Genomic DNA, 19,878 nt, shown 5'->3' with positions numbered 1-19,878 from the left:
TGTTAAAGCTGTGCACTGTGAATTTCAGCCAGGATCATGTGATGGAAAGCTTTACAGTCAATATCAATATCACAAAATCATCTGAAACAACAAAGCAGTGAGGGACAAATTGCATTTGTTAGCAGGTATTACACAGGTTTGCTAGAGGTCAATGACACACTTGGATTTTGTTGTCATAGGGAGGCTCAGAGTGTGCATGGTAAGGAAGAATCAGTTTTGCTGGGTATAAATTGGACTGGAAGGAGTGGGAGTTCCTAAAGACCTACTGTAACAGATAACATTTTCATAGTTGCAAAATACTGTTGCCGCTTGTGGTGAGCAAAGGCTTTCCAGGCAGTACAGGATGCTGCTGCACCTCTTCACTAAACCAGGACCAAACCAGTCAAAGTCCAGACCAAGTGGAAGTGCCTGAGATTGTTCTCCCCGTTAAGTGAGGCTTGAAGCTGATGAGCGCCTGAGAACATCTTCATCTGTATACAGTGTAACATTTAAAATACTGCATATTTTGCAGTCCCCTTAATTAACAAATATTTACAATTTTACAAAGAGAGCCTTTAAGCTGATTTGCTTCCTGACACTTATTTTGAATAGAAAATAACAAGCTTTGGAGTTTTTGTAGGTGCAGTTTGTTACTTTTTGTTGTTAGTGGTGGTTGTTTTAAACATACCATTTGGTAGTATTTCACTCATTCTTCTTTGTGCCTAAAGACAGCAGCATTTGGTCCCACAGACATAGCCATAAGGCTCAAGGTTGGAGAAGTTGAGAAGAAAAACACTATATGCTGATGTAACATGAATCTTCCAGGTTTCAAACTGACAGTTATAAAACGCCTTCCATAGAAATACTGTAGAAATTTAGAAATATTTCCTTGAAAATGCCATTAACATAAATGCAGTAAAAATACAAAAAATATGTGAGACAGTTGTCTGAGGCAGCAGGGACCCAAACCTGAAAGCCTAGTTGATCACCATGCTGCCTTGCCACGATGATTGCCCTTAAAAATACAAAAGGACCAAAAATAAAACCTTTTTTTTTTTTTTTTCATTTTCTTAAAAGAAAAAGGGAGGGGGAGGGATTTTTTTTCTTCACTGAACTTTTTGCTCAAGACATGCATCATATTTTCCAGCTAGATCATACATATGATAAGTAGGACATTAATCCCTTGTACAACGAAATGGCTCCCTGATATTTAAAATGTTTATTTCTCACAGATGCTGCTAGGTTATAAACAATTACCCCTAATTTATAGAAATAACCTGTTTACAGTAGCACCATAAATAAAATTGAAGCAAAAAGACAGAAACAAGGGCTCTTGAGACTGAACTTCAAAACAGTTCTGATCCCTGTGCATCCCAAATATCTGACTATGCTGAGAAGATAGGTTTTTGTCTAAATTACGTCTCCTGCCAACAGTCTCTACTCGCACACAAATAAGGGAAACAAAGAGCATACTGAAAGTAAATATACAAACATACATATACACATACTTAAAAATATCAGAATTTCTAATTTTTTTGTTAAGAATCCAAAGGTTTCCCTTGCAATTTTGCAGAGACCACATCACATGCTCTAACAGGGCTGTTTGTAATCAAGAGAGAAATCAAAGCTGTTCAACATCAGAGATAAAGGAGCCTTAGATGTACTGATGGCAACCACTTACTATTATGAAAGTGTGCAAACCACTTACTATTATGAAAGTGTGCAGCACACTTCAGAAGAACAGAAAGGTCAGGAATGGAAAAACTTCTCTCAAACTTTTACTACTGTTTCTTCTAAATTATGATTTGCCACGTAAAAATTCTCTCTCCAGCCTTCTTGATTTGTAAGGTTTTAAGTGTATCTTGAATTGTATTGCATCATACAATCAGTGCACTACAGAGACAAGACTCCAATGCTTCATTACCTGAATAGTCAGGTTTTAAGAAAAGGGCTTTCTGGAGACAAAAGTTATTATAAACAGCCACAACTGTAACTAAAAAATTCAGTCAGTGACAGCAAATTTGTTAGACAACTACATAGAAATTGAATAATGTGTAAAAAAACAAACAAACAAAAAAAAAAAAAAACACCACAGCATAGTTACCTAACAAAAAAGAATGACTGCTAAGGACTCCATGAAAAAACACATCTAGTTATTTTGTTCCAAGGATTTGAATAACAGTGTGAAGACCACCTACGTTTTTCAGATCCAATTCAAAAGAGCATTTTGAAAACAGCATATTCAGCCTTCCTATGAAAGGGGATGCCCTACTTTATATGCATTCCAATCTCAAACCCCCAAGCCCCTCAGCAGTGGTTATAGCACAAATTCTGAAGTGAGTTCAATTACATACCTACAAAAAGAAGATGATTACACAAAGCTCTCAACACAGAAGTGCTTGAGAACAGGCAAAAAAGAATACTTCAAGGTGTCCACAGTACAATTAAGATACTAGCCACATATTGTTAGAAGTAGACTTCTGTGGTCTAGGTACTAATGAGTATGGGTGGGTTGTCAAAAGTTTATAAACAGTAAGTAAAATGTCATCAGCTTCTGCTCAACCACATTATTGAACATACAGCTGACAGGAGGCCCAAAAAACTCATCCTGTTTAGTTTCATTCACACCACTGAAACAAGAAAGCTAAATACTAAAGGATTAAAACTTACCACCAACTCAAAAATGTTATTTCATGACACCCTCAAGAAAAAATAAAAAAAAAAAAAATCACAGCAGGAATTTCTTTTAAGGAAGCATGATGTATAAAATGAGAAGGTACTTAGCTATAGGAATGATAAATGTAAAAAGAACTGACCCACAAGGCTGAGGGCTACTAAAGAGCCACACTTAGGAAGCACATCCTCACAAAAAGATAAACATGGTCTTAAATGTCATATGCTGCAATGTGAAATTCTAATTTATTTTTCTTAAAATTTCTGTTTTGCTGCTACTGAAGATAGGGTGAGATGTCATAATCACTAACTCTGAAAACCATAATTTCTGATATTTAGCTTTTACTTGTATATTTAGATCACAATGGTACAACGAAGTATCAGTTCCTCCACAAAAGAGAACTGTTTTCTCTATATAGTTTAAACCCATTTAAGGAGGTGGGGAACAATGACAACTCTTAAGCTATACAGTGAAAATTCACCTACTAAAATTTTGTATTTCTGGGACTTCGAGAACAATAAAACCACTCACCAAGAAGCATCTTTCTTTTGTGCTTCAAGCCAGTAATGGCGGGGGGGTGGGGGGGGAAGGGGAGGTGAAACACACAGAGAAAACTATGTATCTTGATGAGAAGAGTAAAGCCTGAACACACAGCCTTATTAGAACAGCCTCACTGATAGTTAGGCATTGTAAACCAGGAAGAATTGCTTTCCCATACTGGTGGCATTCTTCAACTGTTAGCAAGCCTCAGGCAAACTACCCAAGACTTCTGTAACAGAAATATTTCAGTTACTAAAACAACTAGATTAATCATGATTAATATCCTTTATTGATCAGGCTCCTTTTCTTTCATTTACAACCATTTTTAGTATATTGCATTTACTGAGGACCCTCTGGCAAAACTACTACTTCGAGTAAACAGTTGCCTCTGCAATTCATTACATATGAATTACCCTGTAAGCCACATCAATGTTGCTCCATTTAGGCAAGATTTAAATTTATATATATACATACATATAGATAGATAGATAGGTATAAATCCACACAAACAGCAAAGACTAAATATTACCATATGTTGCATGCATTCATTTGCTACTTTGAGTGTCAAGATAAGGAAGAAGCTCCACAGACTCAAAGTATCTCACTGAGTTAACCAAATGACCCAAGAGATCACTTGAATTACCAAGTCTAGGAAAGCAGGAAAGAAAGCACACCCTCTTATGCCAAATCGTACAGATACAGCTTGGATAGCTACCAAGAGCAGACTGAACTGAGAAAGCTCATGTCATTTTATGGAATGTCAAATTTTTCTTAAAATGGGATTGTTAAAGACAATTTGAGTGAACTCTGTTCAGATTCTTCACAGAAATGAAATACGTGGCCTAAGGAACCAGAATGGGGTCTCCATGAAGCTATTCGGGAGCTCAAAGCCTGCATCAGTAAAGCACACAAGGTGCAGAAAGCTGTTTGGGCACCCATAGAGTGCTGCAAAGACCCTGGGCAAAATCAAAACAACCACGCTTGCAGCCTGCAAAGGGAGCAGAAAGCATGCACAAGAAAGCTAGTATCCCTAAGGTGAAACACAGCTGCTGGGAAAAAGAAGAGACAGACTTTCCCACACTTGGGAACTAGAAATCTATGGGACGATAGGGGCAATGCAGCCTTGCTTCAGATGAATTATCAGTCATACTGCACTTCATGAAACACTGAAGGAGTTCCTGGTAATCATGGAGTTAATACGCACACTTCACAACAATGAATTAGATGAAATTTACTAAGAGGAGAAAAGAAGAAAACCATAACCCCCAGCACACAGGTCTAATCACAGAATATTTTTGTGAATATTTTTTAGTAATCAGCCATGGCAAATCACATCAGCCGCCAAAAAAAAGTTTTGAAGTACATCTGAATGCCTAACTTAAAGTCTAATTCACATCTCTAACGTAGAAGGGTCAAAATGCAAGTGTGCTTTGCACACTCACACCTTAATTCAAGTGATTCATGATATAAAACTCAACTTCAACTATGGAAGACCCTTAAATTTGCCTCCTGTATGAGATTAATACTTCTGGAAATTATTAAACACGCAATAAATGGCAATTGACTTTTCATCAATACCACAGTGCTTAATACTCTCAGTGAGCAATGTAAGACAGTACGGGAAACTGTCCAGTAAAGCTGTAAGATTAAATTGAATTTATACCAATTTCATTTTTATATTTGAACATATATAAATGAATATATTTACATATATGCTGTAGTCAGAACATAAATGTATGTTACATGATCATTGTTGATGTCAGTGAAGTTTTCAATCAAATAAAGTCTGTATGTATTTAAAGACATGTCTCAAACTGCTCAAGAAGTCTGTTTCCTATTACTCCATTGAGGTGAACTGAAGACGCCCAGCAGAAGAATGTTGCAACATCCAAGTAAGGTTATATCATCCTGTCTTTAAACGCTCTATGCACTGTACCAAACCAAGGAACTCGCCTTTTCTTTCAGTTTGCTAATCTCTGTAAAAAGCCATCAGAAAGCCAACCACCATATAATTAAGAGGTGCTTCTTAGGCATCTACAAATGTAAGATATGGTATTTTTTATTTTATTTTATTTTTTTAATAAAATACAAAAAAAAATAGAGATGGTGACTGTGACCAGAATTAACCTGAAGAGCCCAAGCACAGTAGGAAGGAGACATGGCTGTGCTGAGCCTACAGGTACACCTGAAGTAGGTGGACAGGATGGCAGATTCATAGGTTAGGTAAAAGTAAGTGAGAAGGGAAGTTTGCAGAAGTAAATTGGGGAAAACAAACAAACAGAAAAACAACACACTTACTTAGAGAAGACCAGATCAACAAGGATATAAGACAAGAAGTGGAATCAAATCATAGCAGAGGTCTTAGAGATGTGAACAGCTAGTTGAAAGAAGATGGCCAAAAGGAGAAAAAGAAGTTAAACTATACAACAATAGTGGCATTAGGTCCAGTGTGAAAAATTATGAACAGCTAGAAAGACAAAATGTGGTAACACAAACAGTGAGTGTGAAAGTAAATTGATTAATACAATAGTAAGAACACTAATGAGGAACAGCATATTACTATACAATTTTCTAATTCCCCACAAAATCTATATCTGACTGGGAATTATATCAAAACTATGAGAATCTGAGAAATAAGTATGAACATTATAAACAGTAATCAATTAAATCTAGCATCTCTTTCAATGATTTTGATTTATAAAGTCAGACATTCATAGGAATATGTGGTAATCAACAGCAACCCTCTGGTGCAAAATACATACATTATGTTCCTAAACTCAAAGGTAGCCAGCTTTCCATGCTTCAACAACCAAATGCAAACAAGATTGTTGTTGGTCTTGAGTATGGAAGATAAAAATAGTCATGCTTACAATGAAGACTTGTCTCTATTGTCTTGTGGCATAGCAGTTGAGAAACACAAGGAACACTTTCCATTTCTTAGCAGAACATCAAATCACACACTCAGCCACTTGTAGACTAAAACTGTCTTACAGCTGTGCAACTAGCAACTCACAGAAGAGGACATAAAATTCTTATAAAGATGCTCATAAATTTGGGATTCTCCAGACACAGTTCATCCTCAAAAAAGCTATAGTGTACAACACACAGAAATATGAAAAACACTGCAGAAAAGGAGAGTACCCACAAACTAAGGTATATTGTGAATATGCAAATGTGCTTTATTTTATAGAAACTCTTAAGGCAGCAACCAGGAAAGGGGGATAAAAATCATGAAAGAATTGAGCTGCAGAATATTTAGAAGAGATACAGGTATTTGAAATAAAAAAAAAAAAAAAAAAAAAAAAAAGAATGTCTTTCTACATTTTAAATTGGAAGACATGCATGCAACAGCAGACACCAAAGAATGATTTTTCTCCATGTTCATTCTGATGTATATGACCTAGTCACTGCCAAGAGTGCCAAAATTCATTTTTTGAATCCTGCTGAAGTGCTGTCAAAACAGCAGTCCAGCGAGATAAAAGGGCACTCAAAACTGAAATCACATTTTAAGCTCGCTAACCCTTTCTGTTATTCTCCGTTAGTTTCTATTTTGTTATGGAAATATTTTCACATGGAAATGATGTTTTCATCAGGAAAACCTCTCTCCTGATGAAGATTATGGCAATACATCAAAGAGAACCCCCCAAAGAAAGCATCTGATTGCCTAAAAGAACATATCTTCTCTTTTTGTTTTTCACCGTTTCTTTTTAATAGTACACACATACAGAGAAAATGAAAATGGAGAGTGAAAGGGAAGGAAGGAGGGGAACAGTGAGAAATGGTAACAAGGAGCACTGCATGAAAGAAAAGGTTAATTACAGGACAAAAGATGCAAGGAATGTAAAGAATGTCAGCAAGTAAATAAATCAATAATCTACAGTCATCATCTACATTCCTGAACTACCTTGAAAGCAAGGATATCTGCCCTTAACATACCCAACAACAGTAGAGATTTTTCAAGGCAGACTTCCACTGCAAGCTCTGTTTCTGTAAACAACCTCCTGTCAACACTTGATTACATGGGAACCATTCCAATGCCGGTCAATTTAACTCTTTTAACAGTTTTGTTTAATATAAGCTTGTAAATACACTATTACTTGCAACAGGGCTCCATTTTGGGGCCAGTTCTCTTCAGAGTTTTCATAAATGACTGGGATGCAGGACTTGAAGGTATATTAAGTTTGCAGACCACACTAAATTGGGGGAAGCTATCAACTCCCTTAAGGGTAGAGAAGCCTTGCAGAGAGATCTTGTCAAATTAGAGGGTTAGGCAATCATCAACTGCTGCATGAAGTTCAAAAACAGCAAGTGCTGGATTCCACACCTGGGATTCCAACCCTGGCTTTACATACAAACTGGGGGACAAGAGGCTGGAAAGCAGTCCTGTGGAAAGGGACCTGGTTAACATTAAGTGGAGTGTACCCTGGCAGCCAAAAGGGCCAACAGTACCCTGGGGTGCATCAGGCACGACATGGCTAGCTGTCGAGGGAAGGGATTGTCCAGCTCTGCTCTGTGCTGGTGCAGCCTCACCTTGAGTACTGTGTGCAGTTTGAGGCACCACAATATAAGAAGGACATAAAACTATTAGAGAGTATCCAAAGGAAGGCTACAAAGATGGTGAAGGGTCTAGAGGGCAAGACGTATGAGGATTGGCTGAGGTCACTTGATTTGTTCAGCGAAGAGAAGAGGAGACTGAGGGCAGGCCTCATAGTGGCTGGCAGTTCCCTCATGAGCAGAGCAGAGGGGCAGACGCTGATCTCCATACTTTACTGGATGCAGTGGGAACATGACTACTGAGGATATGGGAAAGGCTGAGGTTCTTAATGTCTTTACATCCATCTTTACTAGTCAGACCACTTATCCTCAAGGTACTCAGCCTCCTGACCTGGAAATCTGGGATGAGGAGCAGAGGAAACCCCCCATAGTTCAGGTGGAAAGAGTTAGAGACCTGCAGCCTCACCTGGGCTGTCACAAGTCTATGGGGCCAGATGGGATTCACCCAAGGGTGCTGAAGGAACTGTTGGATGTGATTGCTGGGTTGCTTTCTGTCATCTATCAGCACTCATGGTCATTTGGAGAGGTCCCAGATGACTGGAGATTTGCTAATCTTATGCCCATCTATAAGAACAGTGGTAAGGAGAATCTGGAGAACTACAGTCCTGTCAGCCTGACTTTGGTTTACCTTGACCTAGGGAAGTTTATGGAAAAGATCATCTTGAGTGCATTCACACAGCATATGCAAGACAACCAGGGATCAAGCGCAGCCAACATGGCTTCATGAAAGGTAAGTCCTGCCTGACCAACCTCATCTCCTTCTACGACTGGGTGATCTGCCTGGTAGATTAGAGAAAAGCTGTTGATGTAGTCTACCTAGACTTCAGCAAAGCCTTTGACATGGGTCTCCCACAGTATTCTCCTGGAGAAGCTGACAGCCCACAGCTTGGACAGGTACACTCTTTGCTGGGTTAAAGCTGTCTGGATGGCCAGGCCCAGACAGTAGTGGTGAACAGAGTGAAATCCAGCTGGCGACAGGTCACCAGTGATGTTCTCCAGAGGCTGATGTCTGTGACTAACCTCTTTAATATCTTTATTGACGACTTGGATGAGGGAATGGAGCATAGCCTCAGTAAGTTGCAGACAACACCAAGTTGGGGGGAAAGTGTCAATCTGCTGGAAGGTTAGGAAGGCCTTGCAGAGGGACCTGAACAGGATGGGTTGATGGGCAGAGGCCATTGGGATGGGGTTCAACATGGCTAAGTGGTGGGTCACTGATGGTACTAGGATGGTTGGGCCAGATGACCTCGGCAGTCTTCTCCAGCCTCAATGATTCTATGATCTCTGCTCTCTGATGACAGCAGAGATGTAAACCCGAGGGAACTGTATAGAGCTGGGACAGGGGAGGGTAAGACTGGGTATTAGGAAAGAGTTCTTCACCCAGAGGGTGGTTGGGCACTGGAACAGGCTCCCCAGGAAAGTGGTCACAGCACTAAGCCTGTCAGAGTTCAAGAAGCATTTGGACAATGCTCTTAGACACACAGTCTGCTTTTTGGGTGGTCCTGTGTGGAACCAGGAGCTGTACTCAATGATCCTCATGGATCCCTTCCAACTCAAGATATTGCATGGTTGTATGATCAGCCGAGAAACATTAACAAGCTGACATGAACACTGAGCACTGCACTTAATTAAAAAAAAAAAAAAAAAAAAAAAAAAAAAAAAAAAAAGTTAAGATCAGCATCAAATAATTGCAGGAATAATACACTAGAACCTCACCACAACCACCCTTCTCTGCTCTAAAATAGAGCCTAGCAGCTCATGCAGAATAAAAACACAGATCAATAAAACCAAAAGACTAATGTGGTTTTATAAATGTATTTCTTCACAGTGGCATCAGTATATTATGAAGTTAGAGTTTTACAGAGGTAATAGAAGTTGAGCAATAGAGACAAGAGGACATAAAAATCATTACTTCTTAACAAACTGGGATCATTCCATATTTTGGGTGGAGTGTGGGTAGAGGGAGAGAGTAGGGGGTTGAAGAAGGACTGCAAAACAAGTACAGAACTATAACCAAGAATAGGCCATCAAATAGGGTGGCACAACAGAAGTAGATCTGCAGAGCAAAACAGTGGGTGTTGAAGATATTATGGATATTCACCCAACACACATTTCATAGGGGTTTACACGAGACTAACTATGGACTGGTCCAGTGAACTGAGCATCCAGCAGGGCCTGATGTGAAGCATATGTTCTTGTTTAATTCAAAAAGGGATCTAGGTCATCCTGTGGGGCAAACTAAAGCATGGTAAATTGCCACAACAGTAACTTTGCTCAGAAGTGTAACCCTTATTCAATGCTAATAAATACTTACCTGAAATTGCAATGTGCCTCTGATGCTACACATAAAAAAAAGTTTGTAAATCCAGTATCTAACCAGCTTTAACAGCAACACCACCACCACGAGACTGGGTTAGAATGATTCAGTATGAGTGTTGCTACCTAGAAGCCCACTTTTGTCTACAAAACATTACAATAATTCTTCAAGAATTACTTTGCCACACAACCTAAAATATGTAAAAAAAAGCAGAGGAAAAAAATCAGCATCTAGAATTATATCAGAAGTGGACTTGGACACAGTACGTATTTGCAACGCTTATTTTCGCAAACGAAGCTGATAGCACAATTAGGCACCTGGGGTCATCTTTTCCTGAGATTCAAGTTATTTCTTAATGCATGTATGAAGTATAGATATTAAACAAGTCTGACAACCATTTAAGTCATGGATGCAATTACTTTAACCAGGACAAAAAAAGTAGTTGACCCTGCCCCTCCCCACCCTCCCCTCCAAAACACACACACACACACACACACAAGAAAACCAAAAACCTACTGTACCTGTATGCTGTCCTTCAATCCAGGCTTGCAGATACATGAAGAGGAGTAGACCAGCTACTCCAAACATCAGTAGCGACACAAAGACTTGTCTTAGGTTCATGACCCTATCAGAGGGCTACTTCTCAGCTTTCAGAATAATGCATGGCTCATTTTTATGAAATCTTCAGTGCATCTGCATCTTCTTCAGTATGTGAACTTCTTCCCCTGAGACTCTGACCTGGAATAATAACAGATGCAGCTAGTTCTTATGCTACATTCTTATACTCCACCAAAGAATCTGTATCCAGTGTATTGAATGCAAGCTGTATCTCTCACAAACTATTATTTTCCAATGCTGAGATTGCTGTTCACAATTTTGACGATGTCAAGACAGGATTTAAGCAAATCCCTTGGATGAGAATTAAGCAAATCTCTTCAAGTGGCTACAGATACCAGTCCACCTCCACACCACTGGACATCACCCACTGCCATAATGGTTAATGCCCCCAGATAAGATGCTTGGGGAATTAGTTGATCAGCATTTTACCGAGCTATGTTGTGACATGGGAAAGATTTGTCAAGAACCTGATTCTTGATGTTAACTTCATTGGAAATGTGATCTTGCAAAAATGACTACTATTTTGAAGAGCAGAGGGCCTAGAAGAAGGAAGTAATTTAGTTAACACCCTACACCTGACATAAACAGGCCATAAAACTCAGTTTATAACAGCATACAGAAGACACTGCAGAGCATAAAAAAAGCCAAATTGTTAACCTGAATCAGGACACATTTGGTTTGAAAGCAGTTTACTAGAAACTGAAGAGCAGCTGTTAAAGCTAGCCTGAACAGTAAGAGGATAAAAAAAGCACATTGAAATTCAACAAAATGGAACACTCCTGTAAGTGAGTACCTGATAGAAGTGTCTCATAAACTACAGCAAAGAACAAGTCAAGCTTTTAAAGGAAGACAGTACATTGAAAAAAAAAATATTTGAAAGAGAAAAACATTAAAAGAACAGAACAGAAGTTCAAGTGCATTCAAATAAATGGAAAACTAAAATGCAGACACTTACCAGTTACATGTATTCTGAAAACTGAGAGTATGGCACGTTCCACAAGAAAAGTTCGTATTTTTAAGTAGCTCAGCACTGTCATATCTATACATGCTGAATTTCTAAAAATACACATACACATAAGGCTTAGGAGGGAATCCCATTAAAAATAGCTGCTGAATGAACAGAGTAACTATGTTTTCTAAGAAGCAAAAGATTTCAAGACCAACAAAGAAGCATCTGAAACTTTTCAGAACTTTTTTTTTTTTTTCTACTTTCAACATCTCACACAGCTCCATAGACATTCCCAACATGTGTAGGCTGGCACTGCAGCTCTTGCCAGCCACTTGCTCTCATCAACCCTGACTGCCCTGCCCCTTCTGCCAGCAGCAGGGCTTACGCATCCACACAGAAACATTCAGAAACTTGATCCAACTAAAAGCTACTCCACAAAACAATGGAATGGGAACTTTTCTGACAAATGAAGTGGGAAAACACCGGTTTAATCAAACTACAGCCCTAACCAGGTGCCTACAGTTTTTCTGTTAGCAGTACCACCCATTATATGCATCTGTGACACATGCTGGCACAGGATATAGAGCTGACCTTGCCCAAGCACCATCATGACTGCAGGCAGCACCACCTGCAAGCCCTGCATTATCATCTTTTGGATGCACAGTAAAAACCAGGAGCAGTAGCAAGCAATTTAGTCTGTTAATATGAAAAAAAAAAAAAAAAAAAAAAAAAAAAAAGGTTTTTCTACTAGGATAGTTTTCGTTTTGAGGGGATAGAAGTTTGTTTTTAAAAAAAGTGTTTTAATACCTCTTTAAACTACAAAAGAACACCAAGAAAAAAAAATCCTACTCCACCATCAGTCGTTACATTTATCTTTGTATCAAGTTTTCAGGTTTCTTGCAATTAGTTTAATTTTATTTACATGAAACTGTATTACTTATGTGTTGGCTACATTTTAAGATTAGCTTTAAATAAGAATACCTACTTCAGCATTGGTTAGACTCTAAATAGATCAAACCCATCTAGAATGTAAACCTATTCTGCTACCTTATAATATTTTTAAAGGCTTTTCAGCTTGAATAAGTAGTTTAATTTATTTAATACAGTGATTTGTAACCCACATACAGAAAAAGTGATAGTTGCATTAAAAAAAGTCTGAGTCCAGTAGTCTTCTAGTAGAAGTTGAAAAATGGCCATGCAACACTGACAAATTTGCTCTTTCAGCATTAAAATGCAACGGTCGTGGAAAACACTCCCAGCATCCTGGCAAAGTGAACATATCTGCAAATATTCTTTAATCAAGATGAATGCTCCTTTGTGGCTGCAAGGGAAGAGCAAATAATCAATTGCTTTCAACCTGAGTGTTTTCAGAGGAGATCAGTCCTATCCACGTGGAAGCCTAGCATCCCAGTTAAGCTGTAGATCTTTCTTTGCCCTCTGTCCTGGTCCAAATTGCTCTACTGGGCAGTAGTTTGACATACTGGATAGGATGGTTACTTCAGGAAAACTAATACAACCTAACTGCTATGACTCTCTCAGCTATGATGAAATCAAGTTTTTCTTTAGCTTAACCTCTCCTCATCTCTTTGGAGGTATGTACCCTAATGTGCCATTCCAACTCAAGGTTGCAAAGGGAACATGTTAGGGATGCTTGCACCCTAAAATTTCAAGTCCTTTCAACTTTTTGTGAGAGGTTGCTACATACTGTTCCTATTATGTATGGAGAGAGAACAGCAGACAAAAACAGTACATGCAACACAATGTTGTGTTGGCAACACAAAGCTCTTTGCAGCAAAAATTAGAAACTTGACAAGTTTATAGTTATTCACTTCTGAGGCTAAATTGCTTAACTCCATTGTCAAATTTAAGAGTTTCAGGAATCCACATTCCACTAATGCAAAACCCCTGCATTTTTCCCGTTTGTGTTTTGGGTTCTGTTCAAAGGTGCAAATTCCTACACAGGGCCAACACAAGCAAATGAAATAGCACAGCCACCCCCAAAATGAGTAAGAGTTCATATCCTGCTTTTGGCGTGCTTCTTTATTTCAGTACATCATCCACCCTTCTCTACCTGGCAAGCAAATACACCTGCAGCTGAGGAGATGCATCTCTAGCACTCAAATACCATTCCTGGCTTCCTGTTATTCTAGACCACACAAAACCAGTGGTTCTTGGTTGTAGTACATTTGGCTAACTTAATATTTCCTTGAGACTATTCCCTTTGCCATCACCTAGCTCTAAAATCAAATACAGAAGGGTTTCTAAGTAGTTGGAGGCAATGTATTATTCCTCTTTTTAATTCCCCTCCATACTTTTTCCTCCACCTGAAAAAGGATGATCATAATTAGTGGTTAGCCAGCAGTGAATAAATAGATGCTCCTTATAATGGTCAAAGCATTCGTGTTACTGTGGGTTACCACAAATTCCCACTCACTCAGCATCTCCGAAGACATACCTGAGTTAATAAAGGAAAATGAGAAATAGCACACTAAGCTACTGCAACCCTTCACAGCCCACACATCATTTTTTCCTTCCTTCTTTTCTTTTTACCCCCAAGAAGCAACACATTTCCTGATGCCTCTACAGGAGTATCATGGCAGGATAATTTTGCGCCAAGGAATGTCCTGCTGGACACCCGCCCAGGCTACTTTCAGCACAGTCAGCGAAAGGATACAAGAGTATCTTCTCACTTCACCGCTCCCCCTCCTCCCTCACTTCTCATCTGTTAGCTTGTGTCCTACTTCATGCGTATCCTCTGGGATCACCTTTCCACTCTCCACACCTCAACTCTCTGGCTTCACAACAACATGAGGTACAGCCCTAGCTCTTAACAATGCTTGCAAAGTTCTTCTTATAAGGCAGTGCTATTCTTTGTTCTGGTTTATCCCAATAGTTGCTAGGAATAAATACACAGTATTTGCTCTTTTCTCTCTCTGGCAAGTTATGCAGAGAATTATGGTTGGGTGAAGTCAAAGTTTTAGAGAAATTTGAATTAAATGCATAATCGAATCAAGATAACCAAACAGTCCTGCTGAGCAAATTCACAAGAGTGAGGGAAAAAAAAAAAAAAAAAAAAAAAAAGTTTCATAATGTTGCCCTTTCAATCCATAGGAATCTACTTGAGGGTCTAAAAGGTTAGAACTCTGCCAGACTTCACTACAAGGGCTAAGCAGAGGGCAGCGCAGCGATGAGTTTCTCTCCCATCTCATGACAGCCAGTATATCAGTACCTGGTGGCTTGAAGGCACATAACCAGTGTCTCCCTTTATGATCTAACAGTCAGGCCACTGATACATCAGCCTTGCCTCCATACCTCAGCAACTTCTCAACCTCCAGAGACACTCGGACACAGCCTTCTTATAAGTGTAACTGAAGACACCATCTGGCCTGCACAACTTTTTCCACTGGCAATAACAGATTACTACTTACCAGCCTCGCAAATCAGGTTAAGAGAATTTTGTTAGAGTTCTGTAAGAAAAACAATGAAACCTGCTGCATGAAATACATATCTGAAATACATATATATTTATATAAAATGGAATCTTCTGTATGAAAATACGTAGATTTCTTTGAGAAGAAAACTGCTTAAAGTAAGCATCCTTCCCTTGCCCACTGAAAATCCTGAAACAATAAAGCCGCTTCAAAAAGAAAAAAAAAATCTTAAAATTAAAGTTTCAAGAATAATCAGAAAATTCCAAACATCAACATCACCAGAGCAACTTCCCACCAGTCAAGTTGCACATATTTAGCATTTTTCTACTTTACTCTCCCTTGTTACATATAAAACCTCAATGCTGCTAAAGAAATTATGTTTTGTTATTAATGCATATTAAGTGCATATTAATGCACTTTATAGCATACAATATGTTATACAAAATGAATAATGTGGCACAGTAAATATGTTTTGCTTTCGATTTGGCCACTTTAATATATTAAAGCCTGCTTCTTATTACCCCTTCAATATTTTTCCAAAGAAAAAACTCTTAATGAAGTAATACATAAAAATAAGACTCATTTTACTAACAGAGCATGTATTGTTTTCTGATGCCATTAAAAATTCCCATAAGAATTGTATCAGGTGACTGAAACCAGCCCATAGTAGCCACGTTACTTCTGAGATCATGTAGAATTATGGACACTAACCTGGTCCTACCTGTCAACCTTAAATCCTCTTGAGCTTCAGATGATATTAGTTTAATCCACACAGTAACTGTCCAGTTAATTAGCTTGTAGTTAATAGAAAGCTGCAGTTCTCATAGAAATGAAATAGAAAGCAGCTGTGCTCATGTTAACAACAGATAAATGCAGAGCTGTCCTATACATGAGTGTGTAGGTTAATGTATCAGCTTTGTGATAAGTTCTGCTTGCTTAAAGAACACAAAAACACTCCCGTAGCAGTGAAAATTATAGGTTTGGAACTTTACCAGTTTATCAAAATATTCAATACCAATGGTTTCATTCTACAGACCAGGACACATCCTCACTTCAAAAAGAATAAAGGCTTTATCATTTTCCATAATAGCTCCCAGTCAGGACTGCACCTACTGTACCTGAGCACACAAAGACGTGTTTGGCATGCTTAGCTCTCACCTGCCTGAAGGACAGTGAGCAGTCCTGTGAAAGTCACATGGATTATGGAAAGTTATACAGAAACAGCTTGCGAGACAGCAACTTGATGTCTCTGAATCTTATAGGCAAGGTTGGAGATGGACTCCCCCATTTCCCCACTTAAGACTGGGGAATAAAAAATAAAAAAAAAAAAAAAAAAAAGGCGTCAACAGTCTTTTTTCTTTCTTTCTTTTTTTTCTTCTTTCATGTAATTAAATGGTAAGACCTTGTTTATTGACCGCAGTGAAACAAAGTGTTTTCAGCACGCCAGTCTTGCAGTCTGGTTGCCCTAATCACTCATGTTACTGCTTGAAAACGCACAGACAATACTACTCTTTATTTATTTATTTTTTTTAATTTAATAGATATGCCCTGAATTCCCGATTTCTCGTGTGATGACTGTGAAGGGAGGGGGGGAAATGGAGGAAGAGTAGTCAGCAGAAAAGTTGCTTCTTTTGCGGAGCGCTCCCTCGCACAGTACCGCGGCAGGGGAGTACTAGGTTTCCACTGAACTTCTGGGGGACGCTCCAGAGCGCCCAGCTCCTGAAAGAACCCACAACCCTCCATCTCCGTAGGGAGCCATCCCTCGGCAGCCGGTCCCGTGAGCGAGAGCCCCTTACCACCACGGCGGCCCCGGGAAGGCGAAGCGCCCCGGTAGACCCGCAGCAGACGAAGCAAGCTCTCGCCCCGGGCCACCCCCATCCCCCAGGGTGAAAACATACCGAGGCGGCCACGATCCGTCTGCTGCCTCCTCCCGCTAGTAAAACACCCGGCACCCCAGGGCTGGGCGGCAGCGGAGCGCCGCGTTAAGAAACAGGCTGCTTGCAGGGTCAGGAAGCAACCCCCCAAACAAGCCCACCCGCCTCGCCGACCGGGGCGGAGGCGGCCTCCGCGCCCCGCCCCGGTGCGCCCCGCCCGGCCCGGCCGCCCCCGCGCCACCCCTTTTACCTGCCCGCTTCGGAGCGCCGCGCTCCTACCACCGGGCGGGAGGCGTGCCCGTAGCGGTAGGGAGGCACAAAGTTTCACCGCAAAACTTTGAGGATGAGGAGGCTGGGGTGGGGCCCCCGCCTGAAGGGGGGAACCCCGCCGGCGCCTTGGGGGGTGAATCTCTGTGAGGGCAGGTAAATGCCGTGTTTGCTCACCCGCTTGCCCTCTCCTCCGCCTGTGTGTCTGCAAAACCTGTGTCATTAGACAAAGAGCTTCTCGCCGTTCCTGCCTCAGAACGCCCCTGAGATTAAGCGCTTTGCTAACAGGTTTTGTTTGCTGTTACATATCCAGAGGTAGGTTCTCCCAAAGCCAGCAAATAAATGCGTCTAAGCTGCCAGGTAGAGACAAGTTATAGCTGGAGTTAGCTACCGAAACAGGTAGTATTCTAAAGTAAAAACTTTGTCATCTGTGGGAGACACTGTGATAGATAAAAATATTTAACTAGTGTTTCTTAACATTTCAGATGTGCTTTGCAAACATTATCAGCTTATTGTGATGACAGTCCAGCAGTGCAGACAAATGATATTGTCTCTCTTTAACTGGCATGTTGCTTCACTTATGTTTTTTTTCAAGGACATGCTCTAGTTCCTGCTTGTAATGGGGTAAACACAGAGGAGCTCTGATTTTCTAGAGATATTCTCAAGCCACTTTTATACAGCTCTCTCTCCTTTAGGCATTTCACTTCATTGCTAGACTGCATGTTCCTAGAATTACTCCCTGTATTACAGACCCATTGCTCACTTACAGCACAAGCCCTTTCTTGATATAACAGTAACATATCTTCACATTTTTGCACATCTTTTATTTTAAAAGCTATCAAACCATCTTGTGCACTGTTACAGCTAGCACACAGGGATCACTTCTCCAATCAACCAAGCACAACCAACTTTGACATGAAGATGAACATCACCAACCAGATCAAGACAGTGGTTCAGAGCTGGTAATAAAGAGCTGTGTGCTGCTCTGATTTCAGCGGGGGGTTAACTAAGCAAAGTGTAATTACCCCAACCAGAGCTTAGACACTGGGCATAACACACATTCACAGAAAAGTGCTTCAGGGTCTGAAGCAACCAAAGGCAGCCAAGACCTGTGCACAGTGTTGTTCCTTATGGGTTTCCAAACCAGGCATTAAGCCAGTCTGCTCCTGCTTAGTCTGAGTTGTGTGAGTACATATTGCCTCACCCACAGTACTGTAAATTTTATCTCTTATCTCACTCAAGGACCTCCCTAGTCACAGATCATTATAGAGGCTAGCAGCTGAGAGCAAATCCAGAGAGCAAAGATGTTTCATTCTTATTCTCTAAAGCCAGCCATCGATCCACTTTTAAAGTTCTGGTAAGTAAAAGCAGTCCCTTGCACTTCCACACGTGCAGCTTGTCTGGCTCCCTGGTACAAATAAACAGGGGGAGGAGGGATGGAAATTGGTTTAATAGCAGAATATGCCAATTTTTTGCTACTTCACAAGAGTTGAGCATGTTTCCCCTTTTAGGCAACCTGACAGGTGTACAACGTTATGATAACCATCTGCCCTAACAAAAAATGCATCCTCACTTTTAAATTCTATACCTGTTAGTCACTCATGGCCAGTGCGATTTTAGAGAAAAACATGTCTCCTGAATTTTATTTTCCTGAGGTATTATGCTCTGAAAATTGTAATGAAGGTCATTGAAGCTTCTAATAAGGCAATACAGATTAACCTTAGGAGTATTGTAGATTTAATTTCACTCAATAAGTGCATGCTGCAAGCGTATTTCTTCAGATTGATCTACTCACGGGCTGTACCCATCAACTGATTAAAGTTATATATAACACTGAAAAGATCAGATGTCTTGATTTTTTTTGTTCAGTTAAAGGAATAAATTAACTGCTTTGGGATAAATCCAAGTCTCATTTTACAATTCAATAAAAAAAGAAGTACTTTTAGTTTATATAATACTTGTTCCACTACAGGTTCTTCCAGTGCAGAGGACATATTCCAACGATGTATTTAAGAACCTTTACAAGATTAGAAATGCAACATGCAGGTGAAATTAGACACTGAATTAGGAAGCTTATTAACTGCATAAATGTAATCAGCACCTTCTGAAGCCTGACACATAGAAAAAAAGAAATGAATTACAAAAGGGTGGCGTCAGTCTGTCTGAGTCAGCTGGACTGCTACAGAGCTAGTGACTGCTTCAGAAAACCTATACTACTCAGGTTTCTGCATGTTTCTTCTATATGTGTTTCCTGCAGACAGCAGCTCAATGGTTAAAGTAACGAAATAATCATCTAATGGGAGTGGGATAGTGGTGATGGTGGTGATGCTACTCACAGTAATATGTGTAGTCATTGCAGTTACAGAAGAAAGATAACAGGTTGTGAACTGAAAATGAAACCTGCCCAAAATTACAGTTCATGTTGTTGAAATAAATACAACCTTACAGTAAAACCAAGTAGACTCTTTAAGCATGTTTTCTATGTTTTCAAAAAAATAAGCATTTTATCATAATGAAGGTGATTAGCATTTTATCATAACAAAGGTGTCTTTTACTTGAGGGCTTAAACCGTCTTCTATGTTTTCATAGAAAACATAGTGCTCAATAGTGACAGCCATGGAGGAAAGTTTGGTGTGGGATCAGGTCGGAGTTACCCACATTCGCTAGTTCTCTGT

The 19,878-nt window shown here is 39.8% G+C and overlaps 1 protein-coding gene across 8 annotated transcripts in view; it reads right to left on the bottom strand.

The window, feature by feature from the left end:
* The window catches only part of CHST9 (carbohydrate sulfotransferase 9), a 95,290-nt gene extending 78,161 nt beyond the window's left edge, over positions 1-17,129 (bottom strand). For 2 of the 8 annotated variants that reach the window (XM_084511901.1, XM_084511904.1), the window contains exons 1-2: positions 16,961-17,129; positions 10,586-10,802 (exon numbers count right to left, since the gene is read on the bottom strand). In XM_084511901.1, coding sequence (XP_084368027.1) covers positions 10,586-10,685 — 100 coding nt within the window. In that variant the 5' untranslated portion in view covers positions 10,686-10,802; positions 16,961-17,129. Of the gene's footprint in view, positions 1-10,585; positions 10,803-11,637; positions 12,179-16,960 lie in introns of those variants that run through there. The other 6 variants (XM_084511906.1, XM_084511905.1, XM_084511903.1 and 3 more) reach the window with 5 other exon arrangements.
* Positions 17,130-19,878: the final 2,749 nt, after the last annotated feature.

The sequence above is a fragment of the Aythya ferina genome (assembly GCF_964211825.1).
Source record: "Aythya ferina genome assembly, chromosome: 2".
Classification (NCBI taxonomy): Eukaryota; Metazoa; Chordata; class Aves; order Anseriformes; family Anatidae; genus Aythya; species Aythya ferina.
Note: the sequence above shows the minus strand (reverse complement) of the source record. Positions and strands in the feature narration are given on the sequence as shown.